The following is a 22548-nucleotide window of genomic DNA, read 5'->3' as shown; positions in this document are numbered from 1 at the left end:
TTAATCCCTTTTACTGTCTTCTGTCTTCTGTCTTGCACGAGGTGGTCAATTTGTCTTCTGTTTGTGTAAATGGTCATTGTTTTATTCCAATCTGATATACAGAGCATGGATCAATGATCCCGTTGTCGATCGGCAATCTGAAATTCAATATAACAAAGTTTGGACATCCTTGTCAGTCTTTATCATGGAAAATAGAGTTTATACTACCTACTATATATACTGATTGAGTGGTTTGAGATAACTACATCTTTATCACAGAGTATGTTGTTAATTATCTTAAACGTGGGAGAAACATCTATATAAGCCACCTTGAATTCACAGGCAAACAACATCTTATAGAAGTATGAAGAAATGTGGTTCATCTTTGAATACAAACGGGTACATCCCCAGTCTCAACCCCAATATTGATTCACAACTTACTAGGAATAGGTGTATCGGCAGGTTTGGGTATCTCCGTCAAATATTCCTGCACATCGCTCGCCACCTGTTTCCCAAGACCAAAACTGAAGGTATAACCACCTGCTTCCTGGCCATAAGCGTGCACGACTTTCTGTCCATGAAGGACTTCCTTCTCGACGCGAACGCCACCGAATTGGTGCTCGATAATAGGAAACACGCCCACATGGTCTGTAATAAAGTCGTAGTCGAGGGGATTCGGCGACGGGAAGACATCTGGTTGATTCTCGTGCTGGCGTTGCATGATCTAAAATTTTGACCTTGTAAGTATGAAGTACGCAATTATGGACAGTGATCAAAAAAGGCAAGGAGGAAGGTAGGGGGAAGGGGTCACCTTTTTACGCTGATCCTCATAGGAAGCAAAGTCGACCTTTCCAACGGTCTTAATCCCACCCATGTAGATCGTGCCATCTCCGCGCGCAAACGCCGTGGAATAGTACCCGTCCGGCCCACGACGGATATAGCACCGATTATATCCCTCCTTGCGAAGCCGTATATTCTGCTGCCGCACAGGAGTGATGCGTTTCTCCTCAACATCCAACAGCTTCATCGCACCAAACCCAGTGGCGTTGATGAGCACATCACCCCCCAAGCCCTTCAGATCCCGCAAGGACTTGACATAAGTCCGCTGAAACTTCACACCCTGCGCCTCCAACCGCTGTCGAAACCAGGGCAGAAACGTCGGCGGCGTAATGATCACCGTCTGGAACTTCATACCAAACTTGGCGCCCTTGGGAAGCTCCTCCGGCGCCATAAAGCGGAACCCGGGGACCTTCCCCTGATACCACACCTTGTCCGGGTCCCCGTTGTCCATGATCTCCGTCATTTCGATCTGCCGGATGCCTGACTCGGGGTGTCGCTCGGCGATGCGCCAGAGTTCGGAAAAGGAGTTCAGCTGCATTTCTTGCTCTCGGGGGGTGGAATCGTGCACGCCGAGCCAGATGGCTCCCGCCCATTGACTGACGTAGCGTTGGTCCATGGCGTCGCCGGGGAGGAATTCGCCTAGGATTGTTATGGAGGCGCTTTTGGGGAGTTGGCTGGCGATTCCCATGCCGGTGATTCTAACAATGTTATCAGCATGTTTGATTCTGAGTAGTAGGTAGCAATGCGATGTTATCATACCCGGCCCCCAATATTGTTATTTTCGACATGTTGGGAAGAAGTTACTGCTGGCACAACCGTTTGAGGAACGTAAATAAGAATAAGTAATCTCGTTCAGTGAAAGACTGTCTTTATGGGCGAAAGCGAAAATATGTACCCCTAAGTAGGTATATAATAGATTTTCTCAGAACAGACTAGTTAGTGCTGAAGGCATTGCCCGTACATTCCCTAGGCCCCATCCTGATCATCTTTCCTTAAGTAAGAGCCAGGCGATGATCAGGCGATACACAAGCACAGACTTGATAGCTTCATTTGCATAGTTCCAGCGAGAGCTACCGTGCTAAGCGGGCCGACGAGACGCCCACCACAGCTTGCCATATTGAGAACATAAGCGGGCAGGGTGGAGCCCCGGCTTTACTATATCTCTTCCCCCAAAAGTGTATCCCCGCATTTGGGAACGTCCAATCGGCATATGGTCAGGATTGCATCGGTTACTGGCTCTATCTAGAATGTCTGTTATCATGTTAATGCTACTTCAGTGGCATGCGGGGAGGGCCATCCCAGCGTGCTGCATATCCATTTCCTGATTTGGATTCCAAGCGAAGGCGCAATTAATGAGCTGTAGTTAGTCGAAGTGGTATCAGTTAACACTACCTGACAATACTTATATCATGTAGTATAGACAGTTCACACTACCTGACAATACTTATCATGTAGTATAGACATGGGGTTTTCCTTCAGGAAGACTTCACATCCATGCTACTAACTTCAGCCCAACTACCTACTTCCTGGTACCGCATGGTCCCCCATCCAATCCCTCATAGACTTCAGCTAATACGCAACAGAAAGCTTTCTACGACTACGACTACGACTAAAACAACAACAACAGCAACAACCAAGAACGAACCATCATGCCCCGCAACCAAGGCAACGAAACCGGCTCCGCCGACCCCAGCGCCATCCCCTACGGCGCCTGGGACTCCTTCCCCTCGCAACCCTTCCCCATGTACTCCGGCACAAAGTCCATCATCTACCGCTCCGCAGACGGCAAGGTGGCCGTGGGAATGCTGCGCGAGAAGGGGAAGGACACGCTCGTTTGGCCGGTCGACGAGTTCCTGTTCGTCACGCAGGGAACGATCCATATCCAAGTGCATGGGGGTGATACTTTCACGCTGGCGAAGGGTGATCTGATGGTTATGAGGAAGGGGCAGACGATTACGTTTGAGTGTAGTGAGGATTTTGCGAATGTGGCTGTGTTTATGGATTTGGAGGATAGGGTCACGCTTGTTTGATTGCTTATATGTGAAGATTTACTTATTGATCATGGGTGTTTTCTTTTTCGTTTCTTTGAAAGAATAAGATGGATTGTACTAGCCAATTCTCAGCCGCCACTCTTTAGCGAGCATGAGTTGTAGCCATGTCATCTCAACCCCAGAGTCGCGTAATTGCCACAGTTCTTGAAGCAGCTCGATGACCCACAGCGTCGGCGGGATGCGGTTCGTGGAATAGACAGCCTGGAGCTGCTCGATCACTCGCTCGCGTAGCTCTGTATCCTTCGATGTCAATTCTGCCCCCGCAGTGAGCAACGGAATTGTGTGTAGGTTTACGTGTGGCGAGCTAATCGGAGTTACAAGTAGCATTTCCAGAGTCCGTAACGCCAGCGCTCGAACAGGGGATTTTTCGTTGGTGTCTTCTTCTTCCTCTTCCTCCCCGTCAGGTTCAACCTCCAATGCCATGTATACTGTCCGACCGCAGAGACGGTAGAGCATGAGGAGACCGTGGTTGCGGAATGCCTCGGTCAGCAGGTTGGCGTACGGGTCTTCTTCGGCGGAGGAGTAGGAGTTGAGGTCGGCTTCGAAGGTCGTCTCGCGGACGAAGTCTCGGGGCAGGCCCTCGGTGACGGTACGGCAGTATCGGCCGATCTGCCCGAGTAGATAGTAGAGGTCGATGGAGTGGGAAGTGATGGTGTGGAAGCGCGAGCGAGCGGCCGTCACGTAGGCGGCTAGTCGGGGTCGAGAGACGGGAGGATGATGGGCGAGGTCGAGACAGAAAGAGCAGGCCATGTCCCAATAAACGTAGAATCCCAGGGTCAGATGCATCAAATCATCATCCACAGGGACAGGCTGCTCCAAGGCCATATCGACAAAGGCCTGGGCGGCCACCAGATGCTCCCGGCCGTAGTCTGTCGGCCGAGGAGTGATCCAAGAAGACGACATGCCCAGCATGAGAACGATCAGCGAGGATAGGGGCGAGCCGGAGCTCTGGGATTGCAGTTCCTGGCGCAGGTCCCGCAACGCCTTGCTTCGCTCTTCGAGGCACAGGGCCATTTGGGAGGGCTGGAAGTACTGTTCATGAGCCGCACTCACGCACTGGATGACATAGACGAGTGAACTCGAGGCAGACAGGTACTTGAGCAGGTGGAAAGACATGGGATTTCGGTCGGGGTCGAGACTCATGATTTGACACATGCGCTCAAACCAGTACTGCAGCAGGCGCATGTTCACATCGGCATTCGCGTTGATCGGCTGGGACAGCTGCGTGCAGGGGTTCGCGGTGGCGAGACACCACACCTCGGGCTGCCATTGTGAGACCGGGAGGACGGGTTGGCAGATGGAACCCCGGCGACGACATCGCAAGCACACCGGAAACGTCTCGTCACACTTGACACGCCTTTGACGGCAGCCTCGACAACCCGACCGGGTGCGACTGTGAGTGGGCTTCGACTGGGATTTGTCCGGTGCCGCCGTAGTTTTCTCAGTTTGGTCTAGATGGTAGGTTCGCTGGGGAGCGAAGCGCACTCGAAAGGAAGCCATCGGGCCTGTGTCTGTGGGAAATGAAAAAGTAGAAGATAGAACGTAAGAACGAGAGGGTTAGGAGTAAGAAGTGGACGAAGAGGAGTGACGAGGGGAGAAATCATTCAGAAGTACTCCGTAGTGGGGGGGGAATAACATCATTCTCTATCTGTCTGGTTATCTTATCTGCTCCCAACCTCTACAAACGCGGGGAAAACTGTCATGAACCCGCCAGATTTCAACGCCGATAGATATGGACAGAACCACTTGGTTCACTTGGTTTGGGGCCGATTCCAAAGACCAAGGACAGCGCCCCACATCAAGATATGGTCTCTGATATACGGTTGGTTGAGAAACCGGCCTATCCCCAGAAACTCTGGCGTTGGTTTAGAATGATGCCAAGTCACGCTAATGGAGAAGTAGTTAGAATATACAGTTTCTGTATTCGACTTTCGACACTTACAGTACTGTAAAGAAGATACAGATGCCAGAAGCGAACGGTGGTCTTCTAGCTCACACTTGCTGGTACTATTTTGAGATATGAAAAGCGGATATGGCTCTAGTCTCGAGGCAGGTCAGGACCAAAATTGAGTTCGTGAGGAAGATGAAGTGGAATTTGAACAAGCATAAATGGTCTGCAGGATCGAGGTCGACAGAGTGATTTATATTGGGAATGTCAGTCACCTCAAGCTCTCCCCAACTACTGTTCGGCTTTTTGTTTTAGTGAATGAAGAGTTATGCTGGCTGCCTTACTTGAATAACAGTGAGGCTGTCATATACATATCCCCAGACTGTTTACGTGTCAGTGCTAATATTGTATGATTATAGATAATTCCAGTCCCACAAACCGAAGATATATAAGGGACTCTAAACGACCATATGGTTACAGGATATGAACAGGGAGTCACTAGTGTAACGGTTTATAGATTAGCATACCCTGGCAATCTGCTAAACTATCAACAGAGTGTCTGGGGAAAAGTGGATCTCGCAACCACCTACAGGCTACTACACCTACCTGCCTTTCTCGGCGGTTACCCGAACTTTGGTCTCGCTAAGGCCACCTGGCCGACCCCGGTGATCGAATCCTTGCGTGACGATCTTGATATTTAAACATATCGCATATGACCTTCGGCAACAGGATGGGTCTTTGCCACGAGATAAGGAGTGTGGGGGAATAGCGCCCCCTCAGTGATGGCGCCGGGTTGGTGCCTCTGCCCCGGACTGTTGGTTTTTATAACCTTAATCGATTGTTTGAAGCTTGCTTTATCGTTGGACAAGTTGGCCGAGGGGTCTATCCGGGTTTATATACTGTCAGTGGTCGATTTATCAAAGCCCTAACCTAAAACTAGTTGACTCCTGCCAGCGGTCCCATATCTCGGTATCTATATGACTACCATTTCATTTCTCTTTCACATCTCTTACAGTCCACTCATCTCAACTTAACATTTGGTTGAGCCGATTTGTGAATTGATCTAAATGCACCATGGCCCAAAACGTGGAAACCAAGGAGAAAAACCAGGACGCACCAGTGGAGGATTTTAGTACCGGGGATAGCTTCGATATGCAACGTGAGTACCGCATTTACCTGTACCTTATAGGGTCTGACAGGTCTGCTTGCAGATGCTGGGAACAGTCGAGGTCGACGAAAGTTTAGCACCTGGCAACTGGTCGGCTTAGCATATACGGTCACCAATTCCTGGCTGGGGGTGGCCGGTGCCTTTACAACAGGTATCACCGCGGCCGGGCCGGCCAGTATTATATACGGTTTAATTTTGATGTTTGTGATCAACTCATTTGTAGGCATTGCCCTGGGGGAGTTGGTTAGTGCCATGCCAAATGCTGGCGGCCAATACTATTGGGCCATGCGTTTGGCTCCAAAGGGATATGCGCGCCTTCTATCTTACATGACCGGTATTTGCAATCTTTTTGCTGCTTATTGTGTTGCTACAAGCACTTCAATCGCCGTGAGCACCTGGGTTTTTGGTAATGTGAAGCTCGCATACCCAGACCTGTATGTGCAACTCCTTTGCCCCCTATTCTTCGAGCTACTCATAACCTCAAGCTCTTCGATTTACCAGCACGGTGAACGCATGGCGAATCTACCTAGGAGCGATGGGGTTGACTATACTAGCAGCCATAGTCAATCTTTGGCAGCATGTCGTCTCGCGCAGTGTTTCCATCGGCCTGTGGGTTAGCCTGCTCGCTTGCATATCTATCACAATTGCATTGCCTGTAGCGACCCACGACCACACCGGACCAGGTTACATATTCGCCACGCTGGAGAACAATAGTGGCTGGTCATCCGATGCTATGGCGTTCATAGTCGGCCTAATTAACGCTAACTATGCTTTTGCTGCTCTTGATAGTGCCACCCACCTGGCAGAAGAGACTCCGGATCCTGCACGGAACGTGCCCAAGGCGATCTTGTTTACAGTGGTGATTGGCTTTATCACCGGTTTTCCTTTTGCCTGCGTGCTGATGTACGCTCTCACGGATCTTACCGCTGTTATCAACACGCCAACGGGCGTTCCACTGGTAGAGCTTTTCAATATCGCCTTCCAAAGCAAGCCCGCCACATTCGCTACAATCACCTTTGTCACGGTGGCCTATTTCTTCTCACTTCTCCCGCAGCAAGCCTACCAATCTCGACTTTGCTGGGCGTTTTCTCGTGATCGGGGGCTTCCATTCTCCCATCTTTGGTCGCAAATTCATCCTACGTCGGACGTCCCGCTCTATGCCCATCTGCTTTCTGTTAGCATTGTCTTTCTACTTGGCTTGATCTATATTGCCTCTACCACTGCGTTTAATAGGTGAGCATCTCTTTCTCTCTTTCCCTCTTTCCCTTTTTCTTTCCTGGCGTATCATGTCTAACTACCGGCCTACCTAGTCTCATCACCGGTGTTATCACATTCCCGTACCTAACCTACCTGGCCCCCTGCATCTTTTCTCTTCTTCGCGGTGAAGAGCAGCCCAGGGGCCCATTTAATCTCGGCTGGCTTGGAAAAGTATCTAAGGTGATTACGGTCATCTTCTGCCTGTTTACAATCATCATGTACTCGTTTCCCTATCAGATGCCGGTTACTGTGTCCAGTGAGTATACCAACCCTCCTCCTGTTTGCGAATCACCTTACTGACAAATATTTCCAAGACATGAACTATGTGACAGTCATCTACGGTATTGCGTTCATCTTTGGAGCCGCAGATTGGTTGTTCCGCGCTCGATACGAGTTTACCTTTGATTCTAGTGATATTGATCATACTCGGTAAATCTACTTGGAATTCCTAAGAAGAGTGGTATAACCGAGCTATGATGTCTTGGTTTTGGCTCAATATGGGCGCACAAACAAGACATAGTGCTTTTCAATGTATCAATGCAAACACTGCACTTCCTGCTCCTCCGGTCTTCCTTGCTAATTCAGACTGCACTACCATTTATTCCCTTGTAAAATAATGATCTCTTTGCTGAAACACAACATAACCAAACAAAGCATGAGAGTGCCTCCTTCGATAAATATCCATCGACGCGTCAATTTACTACAGTTGACTACAAGGAATCATTGACCCAGTGTGTGTCGGAGAGAGCATCGGGGCCTCTTCAAGACCGGCACTTGAGAATCGGCTCGGCGATGAGTCTTCGCTAAATCGCCTAATCGGGTAAAAGGTAGATTGTACTTAGTAAATTAGTAGCTTGGTAGTCAGTACTAGTACGAAGTGCTAGATCGTACCAAGCTTAGGTTCACCTCCGACGTGACCACTAAGGTAAAATGGATTCACTGGACAATTAAATAAATACGGACTTGCCCGATTTCTGGACATACTGGTGTTTGTCAAGCAATGCTTATCGTCAACCCTTTCATTCTATTTCGTCCAACATCATGATGAACTCCTCCTTTCTCCCCACGATAGTGGAAGAGCTCCCTGCCAGTCGGCGGCAATTCGACTATATAATCATCGGCGGCGGCACAGCGGGCTGTGTCATCGCTGCCAGACTCGCCGAGAGCTTGCCCGATGCCACTATTCTTATGATCGAGGGCGGCGAAAGCGAGCTGGGCAAGGAATCAATTCTGAATCTCAATGGCGCGGCTGATTTATGGGGTTCTGAAGCATATGATTATGCTTACAATTCTGTACCGCAACCCTATGGTACGAACCCTCACACCAAGTTGCCAACCAGTAATTGACAGACATGAAGGAAACAGCAATATCATCCATTCCCGCGCAAAGATGCTAGGCGGTTGTTCGAGCCACAATGGAGCTATCTCATTCGCGCCGCTAGCATACGATTGCAAGAGGTGGCAAGACCTAGGCGCCGAGGGCTGGACACACGCCGAAATGCTGCGTCTTATGCACAAGCTGCGCAACAATATAATCCCCGTCGACGAGCGCCATCGCAGCCAGCTAGTCAAGGACTGGCTCCAGACCTGCTCGAATCTGTTCGGGGTCCCCTATATCGAGGATTTCAACCGCGAGATCGAAACCCGCGGAAACCTCACCCAGGGATGCGGCTTTCTCAGTATTGCCTACACGCCTGGCGATAACCACCGCAGCAGTGCCAGCGTGGCTTATATCCACCCCATTCTGCGCGGAGAGGTCAAACGGCCGAACTTGACTATTCTGCAGAATACGTGGGTGTCGCGGATTTTGTTCCAGGGAGCTACTGCCACCGGTGCCGTTGCTACCACTCACGCTGGGGAGGAGTACTCACTTACCGCCACGACCGAAGTGGTGCTGTGCGCCGGTGCAATCGACACCCCGCGTCTGATGCTGCTTTCGGGCCTCGGTCCGCGTCAACAGCTGGCTAAACACGGCATCCCCCTCGTCCACGACATCCCCGGAGTCGGGGAGAACCTCCAAGACCACGCCGAGACGATGTACATGTGGGAGCTGAACGACGCTGTGCCCCCCGAGCAGATCTCCATGGGTTCGGAAGGCGTCATGGTGCTACGTCGGGAGGAGTTCAACGCCCGCGGCGAAGACAACGGTGTCATGGACACTCTCTTCCACATGTTCACTGTCCCGTTTGACACCTACACCAAGCCAATGGGTTACGAAACGCCCAAGAATGCCTTTTGCGTCATACCCTACACGCCCCGCCCGGCGTCCGTCGGCCGGTTATGGCTCAAGTCTGCGAATCCAAAGGAGAAACCGGCGCTCGACCAGCGGTATTTCAGTGATCGGGAGGGATACGATAAGGCGAGCAACTTGTTTATGTTGAAGATGACGCGCCGGATGGCCCAGGCTGAGCCGTTCAAGAAGTATCTGAAGCGGGAGATTGCGCCGGGGGTGCATATTGTCTCTGACGAGGACCTTTGCGAGTATGGTCGTAAGGTCCATAATACAGTTTATCATCCTTGTGGCACTGCGAAGATGGGGAATGTGGAGACTGATCGGATGGCGGTTGTGGATCCGTCTTTGAAGGTGAGGGGTGTCAAACACCTGCGTGTTGCGGATGCCAGTGTGTTTCCTTGCATGACATCTATCAACCCTATGGTTACAGTGTTGTCAATTGGGGAACGCGCTGCCGAGCTTATTATTGAGGATGCGGGTCGGGCAGAACGGGCTGTACTGTGATGTTGATATGTTCCTCTCATCACTGACAACTCTGACATTGTAAATCTGTACTGTATTCACCGTTGTTGTTTTACATGGTCGCTTCCATCTATCTTGCATGTCTCCAGAGTTCCTACCTTTACAAATGACAGTCGTTCTCATGTACATTGGTTAGTAGTAAACAGATCCATCCCATCCTCACGGGAATGACGTGTAAACAGGACAAGATAAAAGAAGTCAACTCAAGAATACACGATTGGACCTCAAGAGTCATTGCCAATAATCATATAGATAGATCGCCACCCATGGCGCCGATATACAGTCAAGTTGATATGGAACCCCGCCTACTTCCTCACCTTGTCCATGTCTGACGTGCCCCGCCACTCGCTTCCTAGCCTAGATAGGCAACTTTAGGTCAAGTTTTGGAGTATGATCACGACTGATACCCCAGTCACATTCAGTTCTTACCTAGCTGTCTACTAATGACTGTTTCTGGAAATATGTGCTTATCCGTGCATACTCCAAGCTGGATCAGCCTTGACTTTCCACATGAGGAGTGTACGCGATGGCAAGACCGAGAGTGACGGGCGTCATTCATGACGCCCTGTTATAAAAAAGATATGAACATACTGGTACGTACAAAGATTCTCTACCCCCGAACTTTGCTCTCTCTCTCCCCCAAGTAATTCACTTCTCTCCTGTTTACCACAAACATGACCAGACACATCGACATCGACGCATTCGTCGTCGGCGCCGGCGTAGGAGGAATCTACTCCACCTACCGCCTATCGCGCATGGGGCTCTCCGTCAAATGTATAGACATGGCCAGCGACGTCGGCGGCACCTGGTACTGGAACCGATACCCTGGAGCCATGAGCGACACCGAAAGCTACCTCTACCGATACTCGTGGGACAAGGACGATTTGCGAACCTACCCGTGGACACACCACTACGTCTACCAGCCGGAGATTCTGAAATACCTGCAGCATATCGTCGCGAAGCATGATCTGCGGAAGTATATGCAGTTTGAGACGGAGATGACGTCTGCGACGTGGAATGAGGATACGGGGAGGTGGGACGTGGCCTGCTGCTCTGGGTCTGGGGATGTGATCGTTCACGCCCGCTACTTGGTTAACTCGCTTGGATTGCTTTCGAAAGTGAATTACCCTAACATCCCGGGTCTTTCGTCCTTCGCGGGTGATCTGGTCCATACGGCGCGCTGGCCAGAGGAGTTGAAGCTGGAGGGGAAGAAGGTCGGCATTATTGGGAATGGCTCGACAGGAACACAAGTCATGACTGCCATTGCTCCCATCGTGGGAAGCTTGACATCCTTCCAACGAAGCCCTCAGTACTCTGTTCCAAGTGGGCAGCGCCCCGTTGCAAAGGAGTATCGCGACAGGGTCAACACCACATACGACCAAATCTGGGACAGCGTCTGGTCATCGACCATTGGGTTTGGCGTCCCCGAGTCCAAGCGCAAAACCATGGAGGCTACCCCCGAAGAGCGGCAACAGGCTTTCCAGGAGGTGTGGGACCAAGGGAACGGGTTCCGCTTCATGTTCAGCGCCTTCGGCGACCTTACCACCGATAAGCAAGCCAACGAAGAAGCATGCAAGTTCATCCGCGGAAAAATCGACGAAATGGTCAAAGACCCCCGCAAGGCAGCGATCCTAAAGCCCAAAGATCTCTACGCCCGCCGACCGCTCTGCGACACCGGCTACTACGAGATCTTCAACCGCGAGAACGTCGACGTGGTCGATCTCCAGGCGACACCGATCGAGAAGATCGTCCCCGAGGGCATCCAAACAGCCGATGGAACGACCCACCAACTCGACGCTCTCATCGTTGCCACCGGATTCGACGCCATTCAAGGCAGCTACATGCGGCTTAAAATCACTGGGCGGAGAGGGAGGACGATCGAAGAGCACTGGGCGAAGGGCCCCAAGGCTTTTGGGAGTATCGCCTGCGCGGGATTCCCCAACATGTTCATCGTCGCTGGTCCTCAGGGCCCGTTTGCCAATTTTCCGCCTGTCATCGAGAGTGAGATTAATTTCATCATGGCTTGCATTGAATATGCCGAGCGGACTACCACCGCGGGCGTGGGAGGAACAAATGGTGTCACCAATGGCACGGCGAACGGCGCTTCTTCTTCTGTGACGAGGGCAAAGCCAAGAATCATGGAGGTGTCCAATAAAGCAGAGACAGAGTGGATTGATCTGTGCAATCGGTTGGTTGAAGGGTCATTGTTCACTTCGACGGCGAGCTGGATCTTTGGCCAGAATATTCCTGGCCGGAAACCGAGTACGAACTTTTACTTTGGGGGTTTGAAGAGCTATTTGGATTGGGTGAAGGATCAGATCAGTAATGGTTTTCCTGCTTTTATCAGTGAATAGTTATATAAACTATCAATGCATACTTCTCAAGATGAATGGCCCAGGGTAGTCGAGTCTATTGATATTAGAAGTAAGTCCCGAGCTATTCATATTTACTCCGTCTCAGAGACTTTCCCTACCAGTTCACATTAATGTAGTTCTCAAGCAGATGTAGCAGAAGCTGCACAGGGTGAGAAGAAACCAAAACTGTTTGTGGGGTGGATTTTACTCCTGGCTATACTCAAAAGAAAAATATTGGAATTGCTACCAAATCTCCTAAGGTAATCGGAATCCATCGTTGCTCAACTCCTCAAACTTTCAATTCCGAACTGCTCTTGAACCGACTACTAACTTTCAAACCACATGTTTAGGCACACGATGAAACTTCAGTTCCAAATGATGGCCTTTCGGTCCAGCAAGGTAAGAATCAAGCAAGTCCATATCTCCCTGGTCATGTATAGAAGTTGTATAATTGGCATAAACCGCGGCAACAAGATATTTCATCGCTACCCTTTGTTAGCACGGTTCTCAGGCCTGAATCTCGGTCTTCGACTTACAGTAATATGCAAAATTGCTCCCAATACACATCCGCGGCCCACTGCTGAACGCCCAAAACCAGCGTTTCATGTTGGCGAGCTCGGCAGGCGAAGCATCAAGCCAGCGCTGGGGCTTCCATTGGAAGGGGTCTGGAAAGACTTCAGGGGTCCGATGAAGTACGCACGCGTATGACTGGACGATAGTGCCGGCTGGTATGTTGGCGTATCCCCCCAGGGAGGTTGTTTTGGGAACCACTCTAGGTTGACCACCGGGGACAGCAGGCCAGAGACGAAGCGTCTCCATGATGATTGCGTGGAGGATGGGGAGGGTGTCGATGTCTTTTGGCTCTGTAATATCGTCGATTTCAATCTTCCGGTTTAAGTCCTCGCGCTGGGGAAGCTTCACGCCACGTAGCTCTTCGTAAAGCTTTTTCTGCCATTCGGGGTTTCGGCACATCTCGTAGAAGACGTATGTTTCGGTGTTGCCGCTCGTCTCGAATGCGGCGGAGCTGTGGGCGAACATGTCGCTTGCGATCTGCATTCTGCGCGGGTATGCTCCTTTGGTGGCCGTTGGCTCGCTCATCGACTGGAGTGCTTGCTGGAAGACGACCGGCTGGTCTTCACTGTGAAGAGGCTCGGAGCTTGCAAGGAGTTGTTGGGCACTGTCGCATTTTTCAAGGTTCCAGTCTTCTGCGGCGCCGAATTTCGCGTCAACTGATTTAGGGATGAGGTAGACCCCCACCCTGCGGAGGAAATTGGCAAGCTTGGGGAAATAGTACATCCAGAACAGGAACGGATAGGGCGCGAAAAACCCGTCCAGGTAGAGTTTTCGCTCTTGGAGGTCCTCCAGGAGGTTGCTACCCAAGGAGCGCCCGAACTGCCATTGGACAAATGTGTCCATTGAATAGGAATAGTTCATTCCAAGTACCTCGAGTGGTTTGTCTTCGCTGGAGGCTTTTCGTAACATAGGGAGATACCTGCCGAACAAGACATCACGAGTGGCTGCACGCGCTGTCGGAGACGATATGACGAAGGATTTGGAAAAGGTGTTGGAGATCATCCTTTTCCGAGCAGAATGTGCTGCGTTTTCTTCAAACGTGAAAATATTCTCCGTACTGTCGAGAATTAGCTTCTCTATCCTATATACCTCGTGGAGCCATGCTCACTTGTAAATGGCAAATCCATTGAAGTAAAAAGGAGGTTTAGGGAAACCGCCTTGATATATCTTCTTTACCCCATCGTCAAAGGAGTTGATGCCGAGAAGATTTGGGCCCAGAAGAACTGCAGCTCCCAGCTTCATGTGCTTATCATAAACCGCCCGATTTTCCTGGTTTGTCCATCTCATCCAGTAGATCCAGATCGAGCAGAACCGACACGACCAGTGAGCCGCGGGAATTTTGGAAAGAGGCGAAACAAATAGAGGATAGACCAGAAACCTGTAGATGAGGGCTCCAAGAATAGCGAGGAGAGGTATAAAGGACACGTGAAGCTCCATCTTGCAAGCTTGTAGGCCGTCGTTCCAGATTACAGTCGTAAAGAAGAAGGTAAACGAGTCAACAAGTACGGCATCACTACTTGATACTTATACTTTTCAAGCACACAGTAGGATACATGAAGCATCATCACTCGTTTCAGGGGAGACAGAGTGGATCGACCTATAATGGCGTAGTGTTCGATGACGGTGAACGAGGGCTGTATTTGCTCGTGTCGAAGTCAAGTTTGGAAAGAAACAGAATTCGGTGGCATTCCCACAAGGATGTAAACCGTAGTCAATCATCCAGGCGACAAGGGTCAGCATATCGGCCTGATGATCCTCTGTAGTCTGTTCCTCAGCCTGTGGGGCATCGTCAACTTTCCCGATTAGGCTGCTAAGCGATGGACACGGACGCGGCCACTCGAGGGGATCAAGGGACTTTTAGAACGACTAATTCACAGGATAGGCAATTGTACAGCTACTGATTAGGCCTAAACACTTTGAGACCCTTTTGATAGTTGGATACCATGGAGAGTATACAGGAGACCATCAGTACGTGCACTAGAGCGACAATATAACATATTAGGGCTGCATGGATGCTGTGGCCAAACAACCCCCCCCCCCCCCCCGAGCGTCTTAGACTTGCTACTACATCTATATTAGACTAGAGATAAAAGCGCCACGACTTTTAGGAATCATATTCAGCTTCATCATGGATAAGTACATAAACCTGAGTATAGCCAAATCTTATAATTTCGAATTCAGGTTGACATGAATAGACTTGGTAATAGTATACGGCTCGATGCCCTCCTCGCCCATTTCCCGCCCGAACCCTGATTGCTTGTACCCACCGAATGGCACTCGCACATCGTCGTCATTGCTGCTATTGACCCAGATTGCTGTAAACCGTGTTAGTACCTGTTAGAGCCAAGAGAGCGGACAATACTCACTACCGGACTGGATTTTCTTCGACACCCTCAAGGCGCGTGAGATATCCCTGGTGAAGACGGATGCACCCAAACCGAAGATGGTGCTGTTGGCTCGTTCGATCGCCTCTGCCTCGTCATGAAAAGGTGCGATGACCACAAAGGGACCAAACACTTCCTCTTGCGCAATGGCCATGCTGTCTGTTACGCCCGCGAAGACAGTGGGAGCAATATAGAGACCCTTTCCTCCAACGTTCTTGAATGCAGCTCCGCCACACACGAGCTGTGCGCCTTCCTGTTTCCCAGCCTCGACATACGATAGGACTCGATTAAACTGATCTTTGGTGACCTGGGGTCCTTGGAAGGTGTCCGACTGGAAAGGATCGCCGACTTTGGAGATTTTCTCAACCTCTGCCTTGAACCGGATAACAAAAGTATCGTAGATATCGGCGTGCACGAGGATACGGCTCGTTGCTGAGCACACTTGGCCCTGGTTGGACATGATGCCTCGATGGCCCCAACGCACTGCCTGTTCCAAGTCTGCATCCGGGAATACCAGCAATGGCGACTTTCCACCCGTCTCCAGGGTGACACGCTTGAGCGTCCCGGCAGCGGTCTTCATAACTTGTCGGCCCGTGGGTGTTGAACCAGTGAAGGTAATCATATCAATGCCGGGATGGGCTGCGATGGCAGAGCCAACCTCTCTACCAGCACCGTTCAGCACATTCACCACTCCAGCTGGAATACCAACCTCTTTGACCAGATTGGCAAAGTAGAGAGCTGATAGGGGCGTCTGTTCGGCCACCTTGACCACAATCGTGTTGCCGGCCGCTAGGGCAGGGGCCAGCTTGGTCACGATATTGAGCAGGGGGAAGTTCCAGGGAATGATAGCTCCGCAAACCCCGATCGGTTCGCGCAGCACATATGCCAGTTTGTCGGGATTGGGATCGATGACTTTGCCGTGGATTTTGTCCGCCCACCCAGCGTAGTATCGGAGGAGCGCGATGGCCCCCACGATATCTACGTTACGGGCAGCCTGGAAAGTCTTTCCTGCAACACGAGATATATCAGACACATCCATCGGCCGGGGGGCAGAAAATAGAAAGATGGAAAGAGTCTATACCATTATCCATAGCGTCAATAGTGGCCAGCACATCTCCATGCTGTTCGACTAGATCACTCAGCTTGTATAGCAATTCACCACGCACGGATGTGTCCAACTCTCGCCACTCTCCATTGAACGCCCGACGGGCAGCCTCGACAGCTTTGTCAACGTCGTTCGAGTCGGCTGCATGTACTGCACATATCTCCTCTTCGTTTCTGTTGTTCATATACTAGGTCAGATACTATCATTTAATCTTGGAACTCAACTCACGCAGGGTTTATGGTCGAGATCTTTGCGCCCTTGGAAGATGACACCCATTCATTATCAATGAATAGACCCAACGGCTGCTTGAATGTCAAGCCGTTGGGTGCTGTAAGGTCAATATGCAAGTCCGACATGACGACCAAAGTTGGTGATAATACCAATAACAGTGCAGTATAGGATAAAATAGTCAACTTCCGTGCATGGAAGAAAGTAGAAAAAGAGTACTGGGCATATTATGATTCAAATTGACTATAACCTCTTGAACCGTAAAAGTGTCGTCATTGAGACATCGAACACTGCATGAAGCAGTTCGTAAGCATCGTCTCCATCTTCGCTTCCTGTCCCGATTAGGAAATTCGATCATCGCCGAAGATCTGGGCGAGTGGAGATCTCCGCAGAAACCGAGTACCAAACATCTGTCTCAGGCCCAGGCCTATCATTGATAGCCACAATTACCCCATCGAGACAATAGGCATCAATTGCAACATTTGTGTCACGGCATGGTCTTTGTTCGGCGATGCTAGATAACGTATGTTTTTCGCCTTACCGCGGGTTCTACTCACTACTAATATACAATTAGGATCAAATTGCATTTGCACAACGACTTCACGCTCTATTGAATCTTTCGGCAGAGTCAGACTCATTATGACACGCTCGTTCCCATCTGCTAATGGCACAGTGCCTTTCTGGCGCACTGAGCCACAGGAGTTGGACAATTTCCAGTCCACGCCAAACCTCCCGGAAGAAAGCGACATAGTGATAATAGGCGGAGGATACAGTGCTGCGGCACTAGTTACGCACATCCAGAAACAGTATCCCAATCACCCGTCGATTTTAGTTCTCGAGGCTCGTCAGCTATGCTCCGGGGCGTCGGGACGAAACGGTAGTGTTTCTTCCCTTGTCCTTATTCCCGCGTACTAAACAACCTAACAGGAGGCCACATCAAACCCGATCCTTATTTCCATGCTTCCGACGTTGCCGCTCAATATGGACCGGCCGCAGGAGCGGAAGTCGCTGACTTCGAAGTTGCCAACTTGAAGGCCGCAAAAGAGTACATTGAGCGTGAAGGCGTTGACTGTGATTTTGTACTTACCAGGGCAATCGATGTCCATTTCTCCAGCGCTCAAGATACCAGAATCAAGGAGCGGTTGCGTGGATTCAAAGCAGCGGGAGTTGCTGCCGCCCAGGAGGTGTCAGAAGTGGCCAAAGACCATGCCGAAATAGTTCGTGTTTCCTCAAATTCTTTATATAGATCCCCAAAACATTGGGGTTAATAGCTGTCTAACCATCATGTGTTGATATCAGGTATCAGGTGTAAAAGGCGCCCAGGGATGCATCAGCTTCACCGCTGCACATCTATGGCCGTACAAACTTATCCACCACATGTTCACCAAGGCGCTGAACCATGGAGGTCTAAACCTACAGACGAACACACTCGTAAATTCTGTGTCCCCCGCCCCAGACTCCCAAAGTGGCTGGGCGGTCCAGACCAGTCGAGGAACCGTCAAAGCCAGCAAGGTAATCATGGCGTCAAATAGCTATACGTCCAGTTTGCTCCCCGAGTATAAGGAGCAAATCATCCCCTATCGCGGCGTGAGCTGCCATATCACAACACCCGGCCCGGCACCACTCCTCGTCAATACCTACGCGCTGCGCTTCAAGGATTGGGATTTCGATTATCTCATTCCCCGGCCCGATGGCACCATAGTGGTGGGAGGCGCTCGCTCCGCCTATTTCCGTAAAAAAGACCTGTGGTATGATAATACGAACGATGACGAGGTCATAGAAGAGACACGCAGGTATTTTGACGGGTATATGCAACGAAACTTTCGGGGGTGGGAGAAGAGCGGTGCTGAGGTCTCTGAAATATGGACTGGTAGTAAGTGCCCTCCCCTATATCACCTGTTCAAACGCCATTCAATGGATCTGATGATCGTTCTACCCTGTAGTCATGGGCTATTCCCGTGATAAACTCCCAAGGCTGGGACCTGTACCCGACAGGCCTGGAATGTTTATCATGGCTGGATGGACGGGCCACGGCATGCCTCAGATATTTTTGGCGGCGAAGGGAATGGCGGAGATGATCGTTGGGGATGTGTCTTACCGTCAGACTGGTCTGCCCCGTGTCTTTGAGGAGACTGCAGATCGTCTACAGAATGCACCGAATAAGGTGCTGGAGTCGTGGTACCAGGCTACTCAAGGTCCACGGCTTTGATAGAGACTTGAAATATTTCACTGAAGCTAGGGTCTTGGGAGATGTAAGATGATATTGGATGTAGAGGGTTAATCCAATCCCTTTAACTCGGCGAAGAAAAGAGATGTTAACTAGAATGAATACTGCCATGCCAAAAGGATCCTGAGCAGTCTATAATGGCCATTATAGCAAAATGCAAAACGCTGAACAGCACTTTAGAAGGGCTTGACTTGACGGATATCTCCAATAGTTTAAATGGAAACGTATCTGGCATTCTCCGTATCCTGTTGATATATTCAATGTTCACTACATACACAGCTAAATCTGCTCCGTCAACTGCAAATTCAGATGAACCGACTTGAGCTGCGAATACGCCTCCAGTCCCGCCTGTCCCAATTCCCTTCCAATCCCACTCTGCTTGACTCCCCCAAACGGCACCCTGAAATCACTATTATTGCTAGAATTAATCCAGACCATGCCGGCCTTCAACTTATTAGCCACGCGGTGAGCGCGCGTGATATCACTCGTGCACACAGCAGCGGCAAGACCATACTCCGTCCCATTCGCCAGCCGGATTGCTTCTGTCTCGGTGGAGAATTTGACGAGGACGGCGAATGGGCCGAAGATTTCTTCCTTGTAAACCCTCATATGGGGCTGCGCGTCGCTGATGATTGTTGGTTCGACGAAGAAGCCTTTGTCGTTGGGGCGGGACTCAGCGATCTTGCCCCCGGCCAGGATCGTCGCGCCTTCTTGCTCGGCGATGCGGCCGTATTCGAGGATCTTTTCGAACTGGGCCTTGGATACTTGGGGCCCTTGGTATGTTTTCTCGTCGAATGGACACCCGATGACTTGCGTCTTTGCGACGTACTGTTTGAAGGCTCGAGCGAAGGCGTCGAAGATCTTCTCGTGGACGAAGATTCTCGATGTCGCCGTGCAGATCTGCCCCATGTTGCCCATCACGCCGTAGTGCGCCCACTTCACTGCGTTGGGGATCTGGGCGTCGTCGAAGATGACAAGAGGGCTTTTCCCTCCCGTCTCGAGTGTGATATTTTTCATGGTATCACTGGCCAGCCGCATGATCTGTTTGCCGGTTGGTGTGCTGCCCGTGAATGCCACCTTGTCAACTTCGGGATGCTGGACCAGGGCTGATCCAGCTTCCGAGCCATATCCGTTGATGATGTTGACAACGCCGGGTGGAAATCCTGCTTCGACGAGGATGTTTGCAAAATAAAGAATAGACAGAGGGGTCTGCTCGGCGGCTTTGATAACCACCGTATTACCGCAAGCCAGGGCAGGGCCTAATTTCCAAGCTGCCATTCCCAGGGGGTAGTTCCATCTATCACAGTCAACTAGGCTGTCCATATTATCCAACTAACAAGAAAACTCACGGGATAATCTGCCCACAAACCCCAATAGGTTCCCGCACAGTATACGTAAACTTATGCCGACCAGTCTCAATAGTCTGCCCATAGGTCTTGTCCGCCCAGCCGCCGTAATACCGGAAAACAGAGAAGACCTCTTCGATATCGCCCAGCGCCTGAGAGTACGGCTTGCCGTTGTCCAGAGCTTCGATCGTGGCTAGGACGTGTTGCTGGCTCTCGACCAGGTCGGCTACCTTGAGCATCAGCTTGCCACGGGCTGTGCCAACCACGCTTTGCCACTCGTCTCCCTCGAATGCAGCGCGGGCTGCGCGAACCGCTTTGTCGACATCTTGCGCTGTGGCGGCGTGGACTGAGGTGATTTCTTCTTCTGTGCTATGAGTGTAATCAATGTCAGTTTCAAACCATCGGATGGTATTTTGGGGCGGAGGTACTGACGCGGGGTTAATGGACGGGAGCTTTTGGCCTGTTGATGAAGGGACCCATTCGTTGTTGATGAAGAGACCGGTGGGTTGTTGGTAGCTCACTCCGTTAGGAGCGTTGATAGTCTGGGTTAAACTGGACATTGTGAGTGTGGATCGCAGATATATACTTTGACCACAACATCTTCCCAGGGAGACGCATTGCCTTAACTTATATCTTTGCCCAGGGTCTCTTCAGGTGGGGGTTTTCTAGCACCTGCGACGTCCATGACCTAACAGTATGGAGTATATCGAGTGACTTGTTCGGTGTGGGGTATAGATGACATTTGTAACAGGATAGCCTACCTTCCTAATCAGTGAGGCACCCGAGACGCGTCGATTGTATCCATGATGCACCGAACTTACCTGTTTGAGGTTGGAGGCGAAACCCCGATGACCGGGTCTCCACTGTGGGCATTGGCGCATTGATCAGTCGCTCATTGGGGATGTGGGAATATTCAGTAAAGTAAGCATGATCCATTGCTTGTTATTTGTCGTCGTATACTCGGACTCTGAATCTTATAACTGAAAATGGTATCCGGACGGTTATGGACTTACGGGGACCACGCAGTTGTGTAGTACAGAGTAGACGCTTATCTGAAATCTTATTGATCATTCATAATCTATCACAACTAATCCTCACAGCGATGGTCGCGCCTTGACCGAACTATTCTCACGTAGAAAGCCCTCAATAGTCTGGGTCGAGGCATGTCCTTTCCCACGCGCCTTCGACGCCAGCGCCTTGAGCGTTCTCATCTCCTCCAGTAAGCGATCGTCCGTAACCTGACCATTGCAGTAATCCCCCTTCATGTAGTGGCAATAGTTCCGCAATCCATTAACTTCCTTGGTCTTGCCAGGCGTGGCAGCCTTAAGGGGCTCCGTCTGCGGTACAAACCGCGCGACCTGCGTCCCAGTGATGCGGTTATACGTATCAACCACATGTTGAAAGCCGACTGCCTCCGAGATGGCCCAGATAATCCGATCTGCGTACTTGGCCGGGTCCAGGAACACAGCATGCACAGCGTCCCCATAATCATCCTTGACAGAGGACCACGGAATGCGCTCCGGGTCATTGCCCATCGAGAACGTCTTCAGGCTGAGAAAGCCCTCCGCGTCAGGAATCGTCGCAAACCCACCAAACGCCTTGCCGTACGTCTCCATGAAGAAGATATCCATCGCCCACCCCGCATTCACCTCCACAAACGCCTCGAAGCCCGCCTTCCGTCCGTAGTTCGCGATGGCGTTCTTGTTGCTAAACGACAGGATCGACACCTCCCCGTTCGTAAGACGCTCACACTGCGGAAGACCCGAGTAAACAAAGTACTTCACCCCCTGTCGGATGGCAGCGTCGATGACGATCTTCCCCATGGCGGACTCGGGGGCCCCGATCTCGTTTTTGAAGTTCGCGTCGTCCGAGTCGGTGTTGAGGAATACGCCGTAGGCGTTTGCGAATGCTGAATCGAGCTCCGCGGCGCTCCAGGAGTCGGCTTTTACGAGTAGGAATCCTTCCTCGCGGCGCTGGCGGGCTTTGGGAGAGTTGGGATCTCGTGTCGTCAATAGCACTTGGAATTCGGCGTTGTCTTTTAGTGAGTGGGCGACTGAGCCGCCGTACATGCCGGTGCCGCCGATCACAACGATTGTCTTCTTTGCGATGGCCATAGCTGTTGTTCAGGTGGAAATAATTTAGCGCAGATGTTGGCAGAAGGGTCGGAGATGATGGAACCAAGTCCTTCGAGGAGACAGCTCTGTGTGGTTAAATACATCCTGAGTTATGTACCAGTCGTTCATTATCACAACTACATACGACATGATCCCTATGGGGGAAAGATATGTACAACTCGGAGGTTCGTCTAGTGACCGAATTGAGTAAGTCGGCGGGGCATCTGGAACTGCAGGCGCGGAGATCAACTGTCGTGCAATGGGGTTTAGTGCGGGGAG

General features: G+C 50.9%; 11 protein-coding genes across 11 annotated transcripts; 5 read left to right on the top strand and 6 right to left on the bottom strand.

The window, feature by feature from the left end:
* Positions 1-144: 144 nt before the first annotated feature.
* P168DRAFT_346230 (FAD-dependent oxidoreductase) lies at positions 145-1607 on the bottom strand (the record flags this gene model as incomplete). Its single annotated transcript, XM_024841875.1, has 5 exons — positions 145-177; positions 212-219; positions 421-703; positions 791-1517; positions 1579-1607. 5 exons carry the CDS (start codon positions 1605-1607, stop codon positions 145-147), a joined length of 1080 nt encoding a protein of 359 aa, XP_024691061.1.
* An 861-nt stretch (positions 1608-2468) lies between these two features.
* P168DRAFT_328518 (uncharacterized protein) lies at positions 2469-2849 on the top strand (the record flags this gene model as incomplete). The annotated part of the gene is made up of 1 exon (XM_024841363.1): positions 2469-2849. One exon carries the CDS (start codon positions 2469-2471, stop codon positions 2847-2849), a length of 381 nt encoding a protein of 126 aa, XP_024691060.1.
* Positions 2850-2927: 78 nt separating this feature from the next.
* Positions 2928-4441, bottom strand: P168DRAFT_311850 (uncharacterized protein; the record flags this gene model as incomplete). Its single annotated transcript, XM_024839530.1, has 1 exon — positions 2928-4441. The coding sequence occupies exon 1, from the start codon at positions 4368-4370 to the stop codon at positions 2928-2930; it is 1443 nt and encodes a 480-aa protein (XP_024691059.1). The 5' UTR covers positions 4371-4441.
* Positions 4442-5832: 1391 nt separating this feature from the next.
* Positions 5833-7616, top strand: P168DRAFT_298246 (amino acid transporter; the record flags this gene model as incomplete). The annotated part of the gene is made up of 5 exons (XM_024838249.1): positions 5833-5917; positions 5988-6360; positions 6428-7159; positions 7237-7439; positions 7498-7616. The coding sequence occupies 5 exons, from the start codon at positions 5833-5835 to the stop codon at positions 7614-7616; spliced, it is 1512 nt and encodes a 503-aa protein (XP_024691058.1).
* Positions 7617-8224: 608 nt separating this feature from the next.
* On the top strand, positions 8225-9920 carry P168DRAFT_320035 (GMC family oxidoreductase; the record flags this gene model as incomplete). The annotated part of the gene is made up of 2 exons (XM_024840333.1): positions 8225-8492; positions 8542-9920. 2 exons carry the CDS (start codon positions 8225-8227, stop codon positions 9918-9920), a joined length of 1647 nt encoding a protein of 548 aa, XP_024691057.1.
* Positions 9921-10612: 692 nt separating this feature from the next.
* Positions 10613-12292, top strand: P168DRAFT_239151 (flavin-containing monooxygenase; the record flags this gene model as incomplete). The annotated part of the gene is made up of 2 exons (XM_024833655.1): positions 10613-11998; positions 12068-12292. 2 exons carry the CDS (start codon positions 10613-10615, stop codon positions 12290-12292), a joined length of 1611 nt encoding a protein of 536 aa, XP_024691056.1.
* A 333-nt stretch (positions 12293-12625) lies between these two features.
* On the bottom strand, positions 12626-14302 carry P168DRAFT_239800 (cytochrome P450; the record flags this gene model as incomplete). Its single annotated transcript, XM_024833685.1, has 3 exons — positions 12626-12777; positions 12829-13922; positions 13974-14302. The coding sequence occupies 3 exons, from the start codon at positions 14300-14302 to the stop codon at positions 12626-12628; spliced, it is 1575 nt and encodes a 524-aa protein (XP_024691055.1).
* A 726-nt stretch (positions 14303-15028) lies between these two features.
* Positions 15029-16710, bottom strand: P168DRAFT_239090 (aldehyde dehydrogenase family protein; the record flags this gene model as incomplete). The annotated part of the gene is made up of 4 exons (XM_024833649.1): positions 15029-15180; positions 15232-16257; positions 16331-16527; positions 16583-16710. The coding sequence occupies 4 exons, from the start codon at positions 16708-16710 to the stop codon at positions 15029-15031; spliced, it is 1503 nt and encodes a 500-aa protein (XP_024691054.1).
* A 454-nt stretch (positions 16711-17164) lies between these two features.
* On the top strand, positions 17165-18830 carry P168DRAFT_255889 (NAD(P)/FAD-dependent oxidoreductase). Its single transcript, XM_024834490.1, has 4 exons — positions 17165-17459; positions 17510-17799; positions 17882-18455; positions 18526-18830. The coding sequence occupies exons 1-4, from the start codon at positions 17222-17224 to the stop codon at positions 18789-18791; spliced, it is 1368 nt and encodes a 455-aa protein (XP_024691053.1). The 5' UTR covers positions 17165-17221; the 3' UTR covers positions 18792-18830.
* A 258-nt stretch (positions 18831-19088) lies between these two features.
* On the bottom strand, positions 19089-20806 carry P168DRAFT_271720 (aldehyde dehydrogenase; the record flags this gene model as incomplete). Its single annotated transcript, XM_024835285.1, has 3 exons — positions 20588-20806; positions 20159-20524; positions 19089-20106 (listed from the first exon to the last, which is right to left on the bottom strand). Exons 1-3 carry the CDS (start codon positions 20713-20715, stop codon positions 19089-19091), a joined length of 1512 nt encoding a protein of 503 aa, XP_024691052.1. The 5' UTR covers positions 20716-20806.
* A 443-nt stretch (positions 20807-21249) lies between these two features.
* On the bottom strand, positions 21250-22419 carry P168DRAFT_311847 (NAD(P)-binding protein; the record flags this gene model as incomplete). Its single annotated transcript, XM_024839529.1, has 2 exons — positions 21250-22254; positions 22408-22419. 2 exons carry the CDS (start codon positions 22417-22419, stop codon positions 21250-21252), a joined length of 1017 nt encoding a protein of 338 aa, XP_024691051.1.
* Positions 22420-22548: the final 129 nt, after the last annotated feature.

The sequence above is a fragment of the Aspergillus campestris genome (genome assembly GCF_002847485.1).
Source record: "Aspergillus campestris IBT 28561 chromosome Unknown P168scaffold_9, whole genome shotgun sequence".
In the NCBI taxonomy this organism is placed as follows: domain Eukaryota; kingdom Fungi; phylum Ascomycota; class Eurotiomycetes; order Eurotiales; family Aspergillaceae; genus Aspergillus; species Aspergillus campestris.
Note: the sequence above shows the minus strand (reverse complement) of the source record. Positions and strands in the feature narration are given on the sequence as shown.